This window comes from Alexandromys fortis, unplaced genomic scaffold (assembly GCF_014885135.2).
Source record: "Alexandromys fortis isolate MF-2015 unplaced genomic scaffold, M_Fortis_MF-2015_v1.1 scaffold_134, whole genome shotgun sequence".
NCBI classification, from domain to species: Eukaryota; Metazoa; Chordata; class Mammalia; order Rodentia; family Cricetidae; genus Alexandromys; species Alexandromys fortis.
Window position 1 is genome coordinate 3,338,247 of NW_026068007.1, and position 20,231 is coordinate 3,358,477.

At 45.2% G+C, this 20,231-nt stretch overlaps 1 protein-coding gene across 3 annotated transcripts in view; it reads left to right on the forward strand.

Annotated features, from left to right (window-relative positions):
* Positions 1–20,231, forward strand: part of Sash1 (SAM and SH3 domain containing 1) — a 226,196-nt gene that overhangs the window by 156,360 nt on the left and 49,605 nt on the right. For all 3 annotated transcript variants that reach the window (XM_050161632.1, XM_050161630.1, XM_050161631.1), the window contains 4 exons: positions 3,569–3,609; positions 6,674–6,760; positions 9,286–9,398; positions 14,580–14,681. In XM_050161632.1, coding sequence (XP_050017589.1) covers positions 3,569–3,609; positions 6,674–6,760; positions 9,286–9,398; positions 14,580–14,681 — 343 coding nt within the window. The remainder of the gene's footprint in view (positions 1–3,568; positions 3,610–6,673; positions 6,761–9,285; positions 9,399–14,579; positions 14,682–20,231) is intronic.

The window sequence follows — 20,231 nt, forward strand, 5'->3', positions numbered from 1 at the left end:
ATGATCTGAGGAGCCTCACACTTAGGGGACCCTGGCTCTGCCCAGTCTGAGTGTTGTAAACTTGGGAAAATCTAAAAACAAAATTCCACGCGTTAGATCACAAGCAAACCAAGAATCTACAGTGCCATCTTCTGGTTATCTAAGGAAATGCAAGAAATGTGAGGCCCAAATCACCCAATGTGTGTGATAATTTGAAGAGGGAGCAAGCGAATGAAAACAAAAAGACCTTAAGTCTGTGGTTTAGGGAGGAGCCTGTGACTACCTAGTTTTGTGATGTCTAGGGAGCGGCGAGAATGTACCTTTCCCTGAAAAGGCAAGTTTGGGAAATTTTATACAGCATCAAACATTTCCATTCTCCTGGAAGTATTAAGAGATGGCTTTGGAATGGAAAGGAACCTTTACATTTCTCAAAGATAGGATTGAAATGATTTGCCTTCCTAGAGAGGGCAAAGCATACATTAAAAGACCGCGGGGCCTCAGCAGGCCACCTGTTATAATCCCTAGTGACCGCGGAGTGACCATGGAGCAATAGACTGCCTCCCCTTGTGGGGTGGGGGGACCTTAGCGTCCTGTAAAATCGGAATATAAATCAAGTGATAGTTAAAAGTCACTTAACCCATTAAGATTTATTACTCTCAGTCATCTGAGGGCTTAAATATTTCTGCAGACCATTTTCTTGAGAAAAGACTCCTTTTAATATAAGGACAAATCGCTGCAAAGCACTGACCATGTTGGCATCTGGTTTTTGTCCAGCACTGGGGACATTTCATACACGTGGCTCTGAGCAGCGGGTCAGTACCTCCCTAGTCCTTTTGGCAAGCGGGAAGCTAGGTGTGCTGTCCCCTCCACTTTTTGCGAGCACCTAGGACTTCAGGATGCAGTACAGAGGAGGCAGGTGGGTGGGTTTATGGTGCTAGGACTCTGAGTTAAAAATAACGTAGGAAGATTATTCTTATTCAAAGACTGCTCCAAGCTGATTCCTACTTTGAAAGATTCTCCGCTTCCCTCTCCAGCCAGCTAGCCCATGGCTCACTCTTGACAGTCTTTGTTGGTCTCCCAATTCACCTGTGGCCACAAGCATGTGGTAGTCTGCTCTCCCCTCCCGACCCTTCTTCCTGTGATAGTCAACGGTTCATCACTGTGACAAAGACCAGAGAGAAAACAACTTAGAAAGGCTCTGTCTGGGCTCATGGTCTTGTTTGCTATAGGGGCTGAGGCTATCGTGGTGCAAAGAGCAGGCTAGGTATAAAGTGAACAGGGTTCACTACAGTGTCTGCTAAGTGGAGAGAAATGCCTGGCCCATCAAGACTTTCTCCTTCCCTCTTTATAGCCTGTCTAGGTTTCAGCCTATAGGATGGTGCCACTCATATTCAGGTGGGTAAGCCTTTCTCCCTTAGTGAATTATCTGTGGCGACTTTCACTGCCGTACCTGAAACTGCTTTAGTGATCTCCTTGGACCTTCACAGTCCAATCAAGGCCAACTGTATGCCACCCCTATCTTGTATGCCTTCCTATTTGTTGCTTGTTTGAGACAGGATCTTGTATTCCACACTGGCCTTGAACTCTCTACGTAGCAGAGACCCTCCTGCCTTCCCATCCCAAGTGCTGACATTACAAATCGCACCAACTCCTTATACAGTGATGGGGTCAAACCCAGGGCTTTGTACACTAGACACGCATTCTACCAACTGAGCTAAGTCTGTCCCTGTATGCATCCTTGTTCGTATCCACCCCCTTTCTAACAGTTGGTTCATTTCTTCACGCCGCATGCCCTCGTCCCTTACATGTAATCATGAAATATTGCTATCTATCTATCTATCTATCTATCTATCTATCTATCTATCTATCTATCAATCAAATAGAACTTCAAATGTCCACCACTTGAAAACCTTTCAAGTACACATTAGTTGAAGCTCTTTTATTTTTGCAGTGGGTAGGAGGAAGGAAAATAGTAAATTTTAGATTTTTGTTGGGGGAATGTAGTTTGGAACTCTGATATGTTTCCTTTCTCTCTCTCTCTCTCTCTCTCTCTCTCTCTCTCTCTCTCTCTCTCTGTATGTATGTATGTATGTATGTATGTATGTATGTATGTATATATATATGTATGTATGTGTTAGAAAAGGAAACAAGGAGGTTTTCATCTAGCTCGACCCCTGCAATGGTTTCTCCTGCTTCTGTTTTTAGTACCTTTCCTAGTTCATCATGGATAAACTTTCAGGAACTCGTGCCAGTCATAAGTAGTTCACGTCTCTCAGATGTGGACCATTATGTTGCCTGCAGGGTCTTGGTACCCATAGGCCACCAGTCAGCATCAGTGCCTGTACACCTCAGCAGTGGATCAATCATCGGGGACCCTGTACCCCCTTCTGCACCTTAAATTCTTGAGGTCCCTTTACCTGCAAGTTCTCTCTGTTAGGTGTTTGGAGGCCCTTTCACTTGCCCCCTGACTGTTTTCACTCAATACCTGGCCTCACAACCGGCTTTCTAAGCATCCAGATAGTAGCTACAGTGAGCCAGCTACAGAGAGCCAGGCAATTCTTTATCTTCCTTTTTGGCAGTGAACTTAGAGAGAAGATTTGGGTGTGAATTCTTTTAAGTACCCATCTTATCCAGGCTCTATTTTTTCCCTGTGGCTTGCCTGTGCCTAAGGTCACTGACTTAGTCCTCTAGAGTTTGTATCCAGCAAATGAGGATTTTGATTGGATCTCTACTGTCCCCCTACCCCTTTTGCTGTTAATATTATTTTCTTTCCCTGCCTTCATGCTTTATGTTGGTGTTGTCTGAGTGCTTCCTAGAGGAGCAGCTCACTTACTGGTTTTAGGCTGTGGTTCACATCCCTTGCTGTTTGTGTTTACGAGGTTCAGCTATTACATGCTGACAGGCGCATTGTGAAGCAGATAAGCTAACTGGATTAACTTGGATCCATTTGAACAAAAATTCACTATGACTTAAAAATGTGAAGCTCTCATGCAAATAGAAACACATTTCTGGCTTGATTTTGAATCTTACTGAGATCTGGAAAGACCAACTGTCATCCTTGCCAGTTGGCACTGCCATCTACGGGAGCGCTATATTGGCTACCCCTCCACCTGGGCATCCTGTCTCCTTCTGATGGCATGTGTCACCTCTTCGGGCTACCCTCATCTTTGCTTCAGCTGCCCATGCAACTCACTTGCTGGCCCAAGCAGCCTTTGCGCTGTAGAGTTGTTAAGTTCATTAAGACGTACTTTTTCTTTTCTGCTTACCTTATAGACTTCTCGGTGACAGGAACTTAACTAGTGATTAGTTCACAGACATGGAAGATCCTTCAGCAATCTTTAGTGAAGTCCATATTCATTTTAAAATGTAGGTCTTGTTCTAGACTTGGTTATTAATGTTGACAGATGGTACCCATTTTCTAGGAACTCAGCAGATAGGTACAAAAGACCCACTGTAAAAATTCCCCAGGCTCCACTAAACACTATTTATTGGTCCAGAATTCAGCCAGCTGCTTAGAAAGATTGTTGGTGAAGATCCCATAAAGCCAAGGCCCTCTGGTAATATATGTACATTTTGTTTCCTTTACCAGGTACCCTCTTCATAAGTCAAACTCGGAAGACGGCTGCGTAGGTTAGTACCACTGCCCTTGATTTCAATATTTAATTGGATTATTTTCTTCTCATAGTTTATAGAGGATACATAGACATGTAAAGCTATGGATCTTGTCCCTCCCTCCAAATCTGTCAGTTCAGAAACACTGTAACGATGATGTGTCTGTGTGTGTTGTGTGTCTATGTATGTGCACGTATGTGTGTCTATGTATGTGCACGTATGTGTGTCTATGTATGTGCACGTATGTGTGTCTGTGTATGTGCACGTGTGTCTATGTGCACGTATGTGTGTCTGTGTATGTGCATGTATGTGTGTGTTGTGTGTCTGTGTATGTGCACATATGCATGTAGACTGAGGTCCACAATAGGCATCCCTCACTCATGCTCTGCCTTCTATTTTGAGAGGTCTCTGGCTGAACCCAGAACTCCACCAGCTCAGCTAGACTAGCAGGCCAGCAAACGCTGCAGAAACCTGCCTGTCTGCCTCCCTGGCATTAGGGTTGTGGGCACCTCCCACTGTGCTGCGGATCCAAGCTGAGCTCCGCATGCTTTAGACCAGGCGCTCTACCGGCTGAGCTGTCTCTCCAGCCCTGGGATTTGATGTGTGGTTTTCTTTCCTTTTGCCATTAGGACTTGTTCTTTTGGAAATAGAGGTAGCATTGTTGTCTACATATTGTTCTTCAGGTCTTCAAAATGGGGCAGTTAATGAATATTTCCACTTGCTAAGTAGTTTTAACAGTAAGAGGCTTACGTCCACATCATATTGAATGTGCCCTAAGCTCATTGACCAAGCCTCTTTGCTGGATATGTATGGCTGATAATTTTCTATGTCCTGGAACATGACACTATCAGAAGTCTGTATCTCTGATAATACCCTCAGATAAACTCTTCCATTTGGAATGTTTCTATAAATAATATCCATTCAAGGGGTTGTATATTTTCTGTATCTTCGATTATAAGATCTATTCCTGAAATAGCAAAGGACACAGGGTGGCTGGGTAATCGATGCTCCAATCCAGCTGACAGGATTTGAATCGTGAACGCCAACCCAGCTAACTATAACCAGGGAAAGACAGCTGCCTCTTCAAGCCTGAATGGAACGAGAGCAGGCCCTAGTCGCAAGGTGGGACGCGAATGCAAGCTCAGCCTTCCTTCGGAAGCCTGAGGCAGGAAGACAGTGAGTTCAAGGTCAGCCTGAGAAACATGACCAGGCTACAAGCCATAAACGAGCTAGGCTGTTCAATAGCAAAGAACTTTGGTATTGTAAGTGATGATGAAATGTTAGCTGTTTTTATCATCTCCATTACGTACGCTAATGAAGGAAATACAGCTGACAGGCAGAGAAATGCATTCTAGCCTCAGACTCCTCCTTAAGAAGCCAAATGACGGACACCCCAGTCTGCTTTCACCCTTCCTGCCCGACGTCTGCTTTCCGGGGTTACTCACAGGCAGCAGACCCCACGCAACTAACCTCAAGGACCTGAGAACCTGGGGAGTCAAAGGCAGAAGGACGTGGCTCTCATTCCCAGGCTTTCACGGCTGTCGGCTTTAAATGAGGGCATCCTGTTTTGACAAATGACACCCTTGCTCGCATGGGAGCCCAGAGCTGGAGTTCCCCCATGGGTACTCCGTGCATCATTGCTTGGCACCGCCAGTCTAGACTGTGGAAGCCGCCTCTTCGCTGGGCCTTGTTTCCAGTGGCCACAGGGCAACCAGACAGCCACCAAACGGAGACAGAGCTGCTGCTTTGGGTGTGCCACATCAGCACAGGGACAGCCATGGCTGCCTCTGCCTTCCCTTTTCAAAGATTAAAGAACTGCCTTCCCCATTTACTACTGTCCTCTCTTCTGTTTGTCTTTTACAATTTTTGATGTGCATGTGTCCGAGTGTCTGTGTCCGTGTGTGTGTCCGTCCGTGTGTATGTCTGTGTGTGTGTGTGTGCCTAAATACATACACACATGACACCTTGGCTTCCTCAGGAGCCATTCAGCTTGCTGTCTGAGGCAAGTCTCTCCTTGGCCTGAAACACATCAAATCACTAGGGTGGCTGGCCCACAAGGAACCTGCCTGTTTGTGTCTGTGTGGTGCTGGGGTGACAAGTGTGTGCCACCATGCCTAGCTTCACTATCATAAGCTCTGGAAGGTTGAACTGGCCTTCTCATGCCTGTGAAGCAATCTCTTCAGTGGCTGAGCTATCTCCCAGCCTCTCTGTTTGCCTTTAAAAGGGTATTTTGTATTGTCAATTATGAGAACCCTAAGTTTTTTTTTAAATGTCTATTAATGGCAAATTTGTTTTCATTGGTGAATCACCCAGTCCTAGTCTGAGATGGGAGGAGGTTAAAGGGAGATTGAGTTAGGAGATGTTGCAGCAGGACCGACCTCTCTTTTTCTTGTCTTTGTGACCTTGTCAATCTGTAGGTTGGTCACCAAGAACTCTAAACATTAGAGAGATGGGGATCATGCCTTTCCTGTGCAGTAGACCCATGTCACCAAACAGCACAGTGAGCCAGGCTAGTCAGTCTGTGTTTTCTAAATTAAATTTGGAATAAGACAAAGAAAGCAATGGTGGATAAACAACGGGAATAAACAAAGTAAAACAAAGTGAACCTCGGCAAGCCCTCTGTGGCGAAGTGAAGTAATTGTGGCTGCACCCAAAGGGAGCAGATGCACCCCAGCGCAAGGCTGAATGAGGCAGATACTGGCTAGACGGACATCAAAGTGAAGGCAAGAGCGTGCTCGGCCTGCCCTTTTGATGTGTCTCTATTTCTTTTTCTTAATTCTGTTGGGCCTTTTTTCCCTAATAGCAAATTTGCATTTCTTTTAAACAACTTTATAGCTATTTCTCAGTCTTTCACAAACTGAAAAAAAAAATGCCTTTCTGTGAAATCAGAGTATTCATTCAAGCTTTGACATTGTAAGGAGACTACTTTTGTTATCAGTGAATTTACTGCTTCTCTCTCTCTCTCTCTCTCTCTCTCTCTCTCTCTCTCTCTCTCTCTCTCTCTCTCCTTCTCTCTCTCCCCTCCCTTCCCTTCCCTCTCTCCTTCCCTCTCCTTCTTTTCCTTCCTTCGTTTCTTTTAAAGGAAAAGGAGATTGGAAGAAGAAAAATAAGTACTTCTGGCAGAATTTTCGAAAGAACCAGAAAGGAATAATGAGACAGACCTCAAAAGGTACAGTGATGTGGCCACAGACCGTGGGTCCTTGTGGCTTTATAATACTCAGAAGTCCTGGCCCCTGATGTAAATGAACTCTACAATTTAGGAATAACTCATTCATGTGCCTGCAAAATAGTCAACTTTTCCAACATTCCTTCCATGACTTTAAGATTTTGACCCCATGAGTTTCTTGAACTCGAAGAGAGCAAACTGGAGGGGCTGGTGACCCTGTGACAGCAGAGACCATGTCTGCAGGCTCCCCATCACACCAGCCTCCCCGCTTTCCCCTTAAGCTCGCCTAGCGCTGACCTTGAAAGGTCAAGGGAATCTTCGCATTTGTTGGTTTTGGACCCCCGGTGCCTGCCCTCCCTCGCTTGGAGCCTTTCCGTCAGTTATGGGCGGGTTGCCCCTGGAAACCCTCTCTGGGTCTGACATCATGAGAATTTACCCGGCTGCTCTGTGAAGGGAGCTCTGCCCTTTCTCCAGGCCTCGCCTCTGTTTTTTGTTTAGATAGCAAATAAATATGTCATCCCCTGGAGGCTGGGTTATGTAATTTATATTTCCCCAGTATTCACAGAGGAAACCGGGACACATCGACTTCCACATTCCTGTCAGACTGAATGGGGTTATCAATAAATGAAGGTGTTTTCCAGTCTATCACTGATACTGCTTGCTTTTCTTTTCTACAATAACACGACCCCTCCTGCAGACAAGTCTCTCCAGTTACTCCCACCCAGACACAAGAAACTTGGCCCTGGGCCTTAGCGTCCTCAGCTGCACACCTGATTTCTCAGACAACTCTCACGGGACTACTTTTCTTAGTTGTCCCACATTGAAGGAGGTGTTCGTCAACACTCTCCCTTTCGGTAGAGACCCAGAATCATCTGTACTTCCAGATAAACCTAGCATTCTGACAAATCTCACTTAGAAAACTGTGGAGAAAGAAGGCAGGGCCCAGAGAGAGGGCTCAGTGGTTAAGAACACTTGCCGCTCTTCCAAAGGACCGGAGTTTGGTTCCCATTACTCATGTCAGGCAACTCATGCTGTAGGTAACTCCAGCTCCAGGGATATGATGACCTTTTCGGGCCTCTGTGAGCACCTATGTGTGACATTCAGTTACACAGAAGCATACATGGAGATATTAATAAAAATAAGTCTCAGGGGAGAAGGGGAGAGAGGGAAGGAAGGAAGGAAGGAAGGAAGGAAGGGGAAAAGAGAGAGAGAGAGAGAGAGAGAGAGAGAGAGAGAGAGAGAGAGGAAGAGGAGGAGGAAGAGGAGGAGGAGGAAGCAGTTTATCAGTTCACATGACTTTATAACACACCCAACCAGCTCTGTGACACTCAGCATGGATATCAAAATGAATCAAGCCAGCAGGCCTCTCTCCACACCCACAGCACCCTCCCGTTTTTCCACAAGTGGACGAGTTTCAGCAGGGACGTGAGGGGTACCTCTGAACTAACTGATTACCAAATGCAAACGAGATACAGGAGTATGGGGAACACAAACCGTGAGCTAGGTTCCTCTACCATGGTTTCCCGTGAGTCTTCAGATAGTCTCCTTAGTCCTGTCCTGGCTCACCCAGGGTGTATAAAGCACTGGCTGAGGTCCTGATGATGCCAGAAGTCACCAAAGAATGTCAGAGGAAGATGGGACAAAGGAGAGAGAGCACGGCCAATAATGTGGCTTCCTCCTGGTGTGTGTGTTAGCCTGCTGTCACTGAGACCTTTCCCACATGCTGACCAAAGATCCAACTGGCCAGTGGAGCTCTAATAAGAGGCATAGCATTGTTTGCTCTATGGGAAAAGGCTTTAGAAGGAGTGTGAGGTGGGTGGCTCTTTTCCTGTGTACTTCCGGAGGCCTTCACTCTAAGTTAGGTGGTAGCTACCTCTCACGTCCTGCAGACCACGTGACTGCATACTTCCAGATCTAAATAGCTGTACTACCTGTCTTCCGTGAGGTTGACATGATTAGTGTGTGGTTTTATTTATGTGCTTATCCCATGAGATAACTCTGTAACTCAGAGATACGCCAGATAACTCACTATGGGAAGACAGTTGAATCAGGCTCGTCACTCTTGGTTCTGTGGCTTCACCCCCTGTCACAGCAGAGGGTGCTCTCGTACAAATATATGTTCCTATCATACATATTACACACAGTAAAATACAGAGAATGTCCAGCCCAGTGAAACCTCGGAATGCTTGTCTGTTCAAGTTGGGTGTTTAGATGAGATTTCTGGTCCACCAGGAGCAAGAAATTCTATGTCAACTTTGTACCATGTCCAAAAAGCCTGCCTTTAGAGTTCTGGCCATGGATTTGCTGCTGTGGTAGCTCACATCTGTTCTTAGAACACGTTTCCCAAATAGATGAGCTTTCGGCTTCCGGAGCAACAGCTCGGTTCTACATCCCTCCACCCCCTCCGTAGCATGCTAAGTGGGTAGCGCCCCTGAGAGAAGTCCCACCCTCGCCCAAGATGAGGGCCTTCCAGGCTGGAGGCCTGCCTCTCCATCTCTCACTGGCGTTTATCTGTCCTTAACCCCCAGGAGAAGACGTGGGCTATGTGGCAAGTGAGATAACGATGAGCGACGAGGAGCGGATTCAGCTAATGATGATGGTCAAAGAAAAGATGATCACCATAGAAGAAGCACTTGCTAGGGTAAGAGTGTGGGCATTTCGCTTATGCTGGGCACCAGCTGGAAAACGCTTGGGGGCATCAGATGTAATAGGAATCTAATTGCTACAGTGTATTTGTGTGTGTGTGTGTGTGTGTGTGTGTGTGTGTGTCTGTGTGTCTGTGTGTGTGCGCATATACCTCTGTATATATCTATTATATTACCAGGCATCTAAACTTCATGCATGCTTTGGGACTGCCCTACCACCAACTAATCCTCAACCCCCGAAGGAATATTTTGATGATATTTTAGTGGTCATCGGTTATCCACTTTAATCCAATTGATCAAGTAATATTTGATCAAATAATGATACTTACTGCATTCTATTTGCTTGATACAAGTTTTCTATCTTGTATAATAAAACATTTGTATTAGTGACAAATTAATTGGCAAAAATAGATTTCCCTTGGCTCACAGTTCTAGGGTTCGGTCCAATGTTCTGGCACTTGTGGGGGTGCGGTCACAGTGGTCGAGGCTTGAGGAGAATGTTCAGATTGTATCCATAGTCAGGAGTGAGGCAGCAGTGAACGGCTGTGCTGGTCAGCTCACTTTCTCCATTTTAATTTTTCTGGAACCCAACCCTGTGGGACAGGGGCACCCACCTTTAAGCTTCTATATACTATAGTGCCCAGGATCTCCTGTCCAGTCAGCAGTCAAGATGGCCCTTCCCACATTCTTAAAAGATTTTGTTTTCATTTTTATTACTTCTGCATCTATGTCGGCGTGAGTATATGCCATGTGTATACAGGATAGCCAGAAGATGGAGTTACAGCTCCTGCAGCTGGAGTTCCCTGTAGCTGTAAGGTACCTGCTGTGGGTGCTGAGAGTCAAACTCAGGCCCTCTGAGAGGCCAACAAGTGCTTTTAATCACGCAGCCCCTCCAGGCCCACTTCCCACCTCATCACTCACTGCCGTGCCCCTGGTCCGCCTCCCACGTGATTGTATAGCCTGTAAATTGACAGCTAGCCCTGACTGTAAAGGAAGGGAGAGGGAGAGAGGAGTGAGCATGCCACACAAGGGAAAGAAGTGAGACTGACTTTGGAAGGAAACTCAGGGGCCGGGGCAATTTTGCAACATCTGCTGACTTTTCTTCATCTGCGGACTTGGAGAATTGCCATAGTAACCTTGTCTCCAGCACACTGAAGTTCATGATAGTGCAGTGGACAGAGTGCCTTGGCTTACTGCAGAAAAGCATGTTTGTTCTGGGCTAGGTGATGTAGCTAGTGATGGACGATAATCTTGTCCATGCCTCACTCAGATAACCTGCGCCTTCTTTCTTAGCCCAGGCCCTCGGATGTCAAACTCTTGCAAACATTTTCTCTCTAGTTCCATCCCTTGTGTATGTCCCAGCCTTGGGGAAACATCCAGCCGAATCACTAGACAATGCATGTAAGAAGAATCCACGTATATGGCGTTTTCCTGTAGTGAGTAGGAGGCTTCCTTGCCTCCTGATGAGTGGTGAGACGGCACTGGGTTCCAATAGCAGAACTCACCGTCTGAATGCAGGAGAGGCCATCTTACAGCACCCGTCTTTGGCGTGAGATGCGGTTTACTCGCTTTCTTGGAGCAAGGGAAAACATTTAAAAGTGCCCCAGTATAGTCCAATATAGACAAAAAGAAAGGAATACTCTTGAACTTGGAGAAGTGAAGGGGGGGGGGATGAGCTCCTAATTCAGCCACTAGCTGAAGTTAGAAGACAGCCTGAGGAGATGGGGGCCTAGCCACATGCAAGAAAGTGTGACATCTCAGAGCTGCCTGCATCCTGGAGACTGCTGGCTTGGTGGCCTTTGCCCGGTCTCAGGTGCAGCTGTAGAGATCACTGAGACATCAAGAATACTGTCCATTAAGCAGTCCAGAAAGGCAGATGAGCAGGAGGAAAATGATGGCAGCATTATTTACGCTCTGTGCTGTGTGTATGCAAGACTGGGTACCATCTACAGATGATGAAGGAGCAGAGATGGATGCTCAGTTGCTCTTCTTGCACCATTATCCTTCAGTAGTAACACCTGAGATTTTTTTAAATCCAGAGACAATATAAAAAACTCTGCAGAGGGAATTTGCTTCCTTTAACCTGGGACCAGGGAAAGGACCTAAATTTACTTGGGATCAGTATATACAAGAAGGGCAAATGCAGACCTGCTATAGAGACCACGCCTCATATCATCAGAGTTTACCCTAGGTGGATGTGCCTTCCTCTGTCAATCAAAGACTCATAGGGGCTTTGAATTCTAAGTAACAATTCGAAGGACAGCTCTGGAGAGAGGAGATTGCCAACATGCCTTTTGGGAAAGTTTTGTCTGTGTTCACATTGGGATGTTTTGATCCACTCCAATTCCATCATACGGATTTAACCCTGTCATGTGTATTCTCGCTATAAATTATCCAATAGTGATTTCTATCCCTAAGAACCCCTTTAAGGGGAGGGGTATGTGTTTGTCATTGTGTGAGCATGTGTGTGGATTTAACAAGCTCAGGCTTGGAGGTAAGCGCCCTTAGCCCCGAGCCATCCCCCCGCCCTGCTAAGGACCCATTTATCTGATGCAAATGAAGACAAGTATGAAAACCCCACAGGGAACTAATATGTGAAGACTCGTGAGCAACAAAAGCACTTGAAGGCAGGGACGTTTGCAAACCTTCTCTCAGTTCAGGGTACTGTCCTTTTGAATGTGGGGCGTACAGATAGCTCAGTGGATGATTTCTGTATTAGCTTAATGACTGTGTCCAAGAAAATGGCATGCCAAACATTTTCGAGGAATTCTGTTTTTGTGGTAGATAGATGCTTTGGGTGTTAAGGAAGGCAATCTTATTAGTTAAAAATAATTAAGCTTTATGAGAATCTAGGTAATTGGCAGTTTCTGAACAACACAAGTGACAAATACTAACTTTAATTGCTGGCAGTTAAGTTCTGGATATGTAAATCTTGCCCTGGTTCCTCACGGTCTAGAAAGCCCTGTGACATACTGGGATTCATGGAGCTTTCATTTAGCTGGGTGATTTGTGCCTGTGTGAGTGGATGGTTAAGGATAAAACAGGGACCAGATAGACTCACATGTGAAGCCTTGGCTAGAGACTAGCCCTAGCTGTTTTAGCATGAGGATATGATTGATGGGCCTGTGTCACAGAAAACAGACATTCTTAATTTTAAGGAAGGAAAAAAAAAAGACAGTGAAAGGAAATGCTGTTGAAAAGTCAGCAAATTTCACTTAGCAAAGCTACGTAGAAGGTCCCTCAGGACGCACTGTGTGAGACGGCCCAGGGGGGTTCACATAAAGCACGGGGAGCTGCTCTCAGTGTTCAGAAACTGTAACTTTCTCGATACTGCCTTAATGAATGTGAGAGCCCATAACCTGACGTTGCAGCCTTATTTTCTTAAGAATTTAAATCTTAAAGCAGACTCAGAGGTTAATTACCAAGTTGCACATCTGCACGTCTGACAACATCCGAGCTACATCTGTGCCTCACAAATAAAGTCCTCAGGCAATCAGAAGGCTTGTCAGCTTAGAGCTGTCCGGCTAGGGACTTGCTTTGTGTTTCCGTTAAAGCCGAAGCTTATTTAGTGACTCCTGGGAGTCAGGGCTAAGACTGAGTATAAGAAGGCAGTAGAGACCCGGACAAAACTGACAGCCTCGTAATACCCCTTTCCACCTGACATTTCTTCCCAGCGTGTAAGGAGACTGGAGCCTTTCAGAAACCGTGCATCCATATGGAAGGATCAGCTCCGGATAGTAGTACCCTATAAATATGAGCACAGTGTGTGGGTTCCCAATCATGTGTCAAAGATTAAGATGATTAGTGCCACTGACTGCAGAATCTGACTGTGAAGTGTGTGTTTACCTGGAGCCCCAAGGGTGGAAGCCACGGCGCTATATGTGTAATTTTCACATAGGCCTGCGCTGGGGGCTTCGCTGCATCCGTTTGATTGTAGCACCGAGCCTTTAGATGAGTCCAGTGTCTTCCCGTTTGTCCAAGAGGAGGTTGTTCTACTGTACAGAAGGGTTCAGTAACCCACCCCAGGCAACCAATGGTATTTGGTGTCTATATCCAGTTCTTTACTTTCTGATCGGTGCTGCCTACCTCCATCTACATGCCTAGGTGAAAGACACATTCCTAGTTTACAGTCAACACCAGGAAAGTCGTGTTTTGGGCGATGACTTTGCCACCTCTCACAGCGCTGGTGGTCAAGGACCGTTGTCAATACCTGATGCCAGGTTCTTTCTATATTTACCTTGCTTGCTGCATGGAACATAGTTTGATCAACTCTTGAATTGCATCTGAAGCCTAAATTAGAGTGAGGTTTCACTGCAGTAGCAGCGGAGGTGTCTGAAGTAGCTGATTGTGGCTCTTGGTGCTTGTGTGCAAACCTCCCTGGATCACCTCACATGTGATGTTCTGAAAGAGCCTTGGTTTGGTTGTGCTGTATTTACTCCCTTTTCTAAAATAGTTCCTTTCCTTTCTGTGTTTGTTTTGTTTTTTCTTAAAACCAAAACACGGAGTTTCTAGGCCTACGCTTCCAGCAGCGCTGAAGGTTTTATTGTCTTAGTTATTCCTTCCCCTTGTTCAGGTTCCTTACTAAACCAATTCCTATTTGCTAGGTGTTAATATTGATAGATAGACTGCCCCAGCCTTGAATGAGAAAGCCCAGGCCTCTGGGTGCCTCTTCCTCACCCTGCTGGATGACCGGCACACACCTCCAGCTCTTGCGAGGCTGGGGACTGTCCCCTGGGACTTGTGCCTGCTGGGCAAATATTCTACTATTTGAGCTACACCTTCAGCCCTGCCCTGGCATTTCTAAAAGTTGGTTTCAGCCATTCCCCCTCTGTTATTCTGATGTCTCTGGCCTCCTCCACTGTCCTCTGAGAGGAGGAACAAGCTTTTGGATTTACGCATATAGGACTACACTGTAGAAAGTTCCTGGTTTTCATGTTGTGGGGAATGTGTGTGAAGAAATCAGGGTTCCTTTGGGAACAGCATACGGAACCTGCTGAGTTTATTGGTCTGATTGAAAAACCTGCTTCTTGTGGTTCCAGAAGGCTCAGCTTTGGCTGGGACCGGGTCACCTAGTCTCTTCGTTACCATCAACATGATGCTCTAAGTGACTTCTGCTGGGTGGGAGGTAGTACATGGTGATTATTTCTACTTCAGTCTTCCATTTCCTCTCCCTGCAGCTGAAGGAGTACGAGGCCCAGCACCGGCAGTCAGCTGCCTTGGACCCCGCAGACTGGCCCGATGGCTCCTACCCGACATTGGATGGCTCATCCACCTGCAACGTGAGTCCTTGTTCCTGAGCCTCTTGACCGCCTGTGCTGGTCAGGCCCAGGCCAAGCTGGTTCAACTTTTGTGTTTCTTTCTGAGGTCTCTTTCCATAGACTTCTTTACCTGGTGGTGTCTCGGCTAAATCAGAAGTCCCCCTTTCAGGTTTTCTCTCTTGGATTTTGTTTTTATATCATGATTTAATATGCATAACAAACCATGCTAGGTCGTGAACCATCTTTTAGGCTTCAATTCAGCTTCAGTAAGTCTGTTCACACTGTGCCCCATGACCCACTTCTAGAGGCTTCATGTCTTCCCACATAGAAATTTCACCCAGTAAGCAATTGTTGCTTCCACTCCCGGGCCCTTGCAACCACTACTGTACTTTTCGTCTCTTACAAGAGGAATTGTTCCACGTTTGTTTGTCCATCCTGTGTCTGTTTGATCTCAGCAGCACAGATACATGCTATTCTACTGCAGTATTTAGTTCACCTGCTCATCTGTTGGGAGACAACTGGGTTGTCTCCACCCTTTAGCTATTGTGAACAATGTTGATTCAGACCGTTAGTCTACCCATCTGCTTTTAGGTCTATGGAGTTAAATACTTGGTTAAAATTCTGAATAGCTAATCGTTCTGTGTTTAGCTTTCTGACAACTTGAGTCTGTTTTCCACAGCACTGAACCATGTTACCCTCTTGCCTGCAGTGTACAGGGGTTCCATGTTTTCTTTCTCACCAACACTCTTTTCTAATTTCTTGGTGATGGTCATGAAACATGATTTGTTTGTGTTTCTGGTTTGCATTTTCCTAATAATTATCAATGTGGAACATCTTTTCCTGTGCTCGTTGGCCATTTGTGTGACTTTGGGGGAAATGTTTATTCAAGGCCTTTGCACCCATGACCTTTATTTGTTGTTGTTGTTGTTTTTGAGTCTCAGCATTTTAAAAAATATATTTTAAGTATTAATACTGTATCAGATACATGGTTTTTATGTCTTTTTCTTTCATCCATGGGTTGCTTTTCAGTACGTCGATGATATTTTTGATATTGGTGTTCTACTCTAATGACGAGACATCTTTGTGTGGGCTGTCTCATGTAGGATCTACTCTAATGACAAGACATTTTTGTGTGGGCTGTCTCGTGTATGGTCTACTCTAATGAAGTGACATTTTTGTGTGGGCCGTCTTGTGTATGATCTATTCCTTTACTATGATCTTACTTTATTACTGTAGCTTTGAAGAAAATTCTAAAATTGTAAAATGGGATTTTTCCAATTTTATTTACCACTTTGAAACTACTTTTTCTCTAAGTTGAGGACCGAATCCAAAGCCTTGCGCTTGCTAGGTGAGCGCTCCACCACTGACCTAAATCCCCAACCCCATTTACTTTTTAATTGTGTGTGAACATAAGCACATGTGCATGTGTAGTGCCCTCGGAGGCCAGATGAGGGCGCTGGCTCTCCAAACTGGAGGTCCAGACAGTTGTGAGCCACCTGATGTGGTGCTGGGAGGGGAGTTTTAGTTGTCTGCTAGAGCCGGAAGCACTCTTAAAGCCTCGAATGATTGGCGATCCCTTGAGATTCCATATGAATTTAAGAATGGTTTTTTCCTATTTCTACAAAAGTTGCCCTTGAGTTTCTCTTGGAAACACCACCAAATCTGTGGGTTCTGTCCTGTAGTACTGTTATCTGGAGGACACTGTTTTCCAGTCCATGAATGTGGAACAGCATCCTGTTCATTTAGTTTCTTTCGGGAATGTTTTTTTTTTTTTTTCAGTTTTCTATGTGCAAGCTTTGCATTTTTTTGAATGGGATCATTTTCCTAATTCTCTCGGCCGACTGTTCAGTATTTTGTGCACAAATGCAACTTAATGTCGTTGCGCTGGCCTTGTCTCCTTTTGTTTGTTTTGTTTGCTTGTTTGTTTACTCTGACGTGTTCATGCTAGTGTCTGATCCGAGGGTTTTCTCTTTGTAAGATTGCGTCACCTGCAGAAAGGCAACTTGACTTCTTCCTTCCCCCTCAAAACGCCCTTTATTATCGAGACTGTTCTGATAGGACCAAAATGGTACGTTTTATCTGGGAGTTTCACGATGGTTCTAGGAATGGTAGTCTAGAATTGCCCTGTCCAGTGCCATCTTCCAACAGTATGGAGCCAGAGTGGAGGGTGTTCCCTTGCATCAGAGCCTACAGAGTTGTTTTGTTTGCTAGGTTGTGTCCTCCTCGCATCAGGAAGCCCCTCTCCACCCACGACCCTAGACTCCCACCCATGCCCTATGCAGCCCGTCTTTCTGAAATGAACTTCTTCTTCTTCTTAAGACATTTTAAAATTATATGTTTTATAAGAATCCCGATGCTTCCTTATTTTGTATAAGATAAATTCCATCACTTCTGGCACACCCAAGGCCCTGCGTAATCTGGCCCTGATCATTTTCTCTGACCTCATCCTTTGCTCCCACACCCTATATACCCTTCATTTCGGCCACACGGGTCCCCACATTCACTACTGAACAAACCTTGAGCTTTTCATATTTTGGAGTGTAACCCACACATTTTTTTTTTATCTACCTAAAACATGTCTCCCATTTTTCCTGCTGGTGAAAATGTTTGCATTCTTCACGGTGCAGCCCAGTTCTTAGCTTCCTCTATAAACTTGCCCTGCCCTCCCACGGCACATTTATTGCTTCCTATTTCATGCTTTTGTTGAGCCAGATTTACTACATGAGCCCTAAGCAGTTATCCCAGAGCATGAGAAATAATTGGACCTCTCTCGGCCTCCCCCAAACAGCAGGCTTCTAGAGCGAGGCGAGCATGCTGTGTTCTTTGCCTCTGCAGGGAGTGCCTAGCCCAGCGTCCAGCTCACCTGAGCAAAGCTTTACCTAGCGTTCATCTTCCTTGCTTCTCTGGGGGCAGTGCTTTGGGGTCTTGCTACAGATTCAGTTTTAACTTTGTGTCTAAGCAACAAATGGCAGCTTATCAGAAATAACGAATCCCTTTCACTACCTTCCCAAGTTCCAAAACAAACACTAGATTTCCATTGCAGCTGAAGGACTGTGAGTCTGAATGCCACACCCGGTTTGTTGATAGATCAAAATGGTACCATTTATAATAATAAATGTGTCTCAGGCTAGCCAGCCTTGGGTCCTGAGACTATGAGGTCATCAAACAGCCAAGTCCATGGTTTTGAGTATGACTCTGGGTCTTGCATCCCAATTCTGAAAAACTAAAGTGCAAATCATGAACTGAATGGGAATCATGAAGAATAGATACAGTAACTCAAGATGGATGCGATTCAAACTCAAACTGAGAGAGAAGACAGACTCAGTTGTCCATAGTGTATCAAGTCTACCGTGTACTGTCCTGACCAATATCATCTAAATCAAGGGCAAGGTTGACTTTGTCCATTCAGAGAAACAGCGTTGTTGCCAAACTTCACAAAGGTAGACTGCAAACAACGAGTCCTATGTCATCTAGGAAGTTCATGTACACTAAGTTCTATGGACATTTTGTACAACCTGCCAAGAAAGCATTATTTCATTGATATTGGCATGTTGGGCTACTTTAAGAGGGCCCATCAGAGCCATCCCTGACCTGTAAACTGTCAGACTGAAATGGATGTGTACGGACTGGGCATTTTATCCTCTTGGACGGTTCATCTGGGAGCTATGTATAGACACTTGCTTTGAAGCAGGCGTAGTACTAGGTCTTCAGGCTGCAATGGTGACTGAGAATGAGAGACAGAGCTTACACTTTAGTGCAGATGTTAAAATCATGCTTGTATTTGCACACACAAATCAAGAGTACCAGATTCACAATTTTGTTAGTAACATCTCAATGATCTGTTTCTTTCTACATGACCCAAAATAAACACACTCTGTCACCATCCCACAAAGGGCCAAGAATCCCATACATTCCTCCACATATAGCACAGTCTTCTAGAAGCTGGAAAGAATGACTTCTTTCTGTGGGACGGGGTATAGATAATGATGATGGGACTTGTATTAGGAATGTGGGTTCACTAAGGCAAGTTATTTACTGTGTGCTTTGCCGGTTGACTTTCTGCAGACTCCCACACCCTCTTAGTCATGCCCCGTGTGCAGAACTGTGACCAGCAAGTGTTGTCCCTCAAGTTTGCTTGAACTCAGTTGCAATCCTGACTTGCGTTGTTCTTATCCCCACTTAATCCTTCCCTGTGTTTTGAAGGAGACTGAGATCACCCCCTCCCCCCCTCCCCCAATATTCCATCATTATTCTAAAATTGCCTCCATGGCAGGGTTGCTAATGTCAGATAATTTCCATTGTGGTAACCACCCCTCCCCCGGGCTGCCATCCCAAATTAGGCAATTTTCAATTTTCTATTGATTCCTTTCTATACGGAGATGGAAATAGCTCCCTGGTCGTAGTCGGGAATGCCCAGACCTTGAAAGTCCCAGGGGATCATAAGGCCTTTGTCACCAGACCTCAATGCCTATATTGAAGCCTGGCATGCCTTAGGATGTCATCTGCACTGATTTCATAGCCCCCCTGCCCCCATAGCTGACATTAGATAATTGCCTGTTGCCTCATAATGCATCTGTATGCGCATTCCTCGTTTCTAAGAGTGTGAAGTACTAAAGATAGTTACCAGGGGAAGTGAGAAACAGCTTTCTCCTTGCCAGCGGAGCATCTGTTCTGTGCTGGAGTTCGTTAATAATGAACTTCTGTTGTCCATGTTGGAGTATTTAAAAGGGGCTCTGGCAAAGAATTTAATTTTATTCCTTCTTAAACAGCTGGGTGTTTACTTAAATATTTTTCTTTTAATTTATTTTAGCATTTTTTTTTCCCGTTTGCCTTCTGCCAGGTAGAAGGTTATAGGAATTGCCATTTGGGGCTGTCACTTTTGTGCCTCCAAGGTCAGCTTACCTTCTTGTTAGGAACATATTTAAGAGACATGGCTCGGCAGTTAAGAGCCTGTGCTTCTCCTCCAGAGAGCCCAAGTTCAGTTCCCAGTGCCTACATCCAGCTAGTGGTTACTGCCTGTAATGTCAGCTCCAGGGGATCTGACGCCTTCTTCTGGACTCTGTAGGTGTGTGCACAGGTGGTGCACATGCGCATGCACAGACTCACTCATTCACATCAATGAAAATGAGTGTAGGAAGCACATTTAATTAGTCACGTTAATGTTTAGTTAATAGATTATATTCTCAATGATGTCGTTACTATGATCTAAGTCTTAGCAAATAATTGACTTTATAACACCAGAGCTGATGGATACGAGTTGATGAATTGGGTTTGGTGTTCACACACTAAGGAAAGATGCTTGTGCTGAAATACTCTTCCTAAAAATGTCAAGCTATGTATCTGAATGTGTTATTTAAGTCATTTCAAGTAGATTAGAATGTACAAACCAAGTTAAAGCCGTGGGGGTGATGAAGTAGAAGGGCTTGTGGAGTGTTGCAAACCTGTATTATCTAAGTGCTTTGGTGGCTTCACATTGTGTAAAATGTTCTAGAAAAAAATGAAATTGTGTTTCTGAGGCCAGGGTTGTAGGATGAAGAATCTGTTGTGAAGTCTATTGTCTTGGTAAGCGGG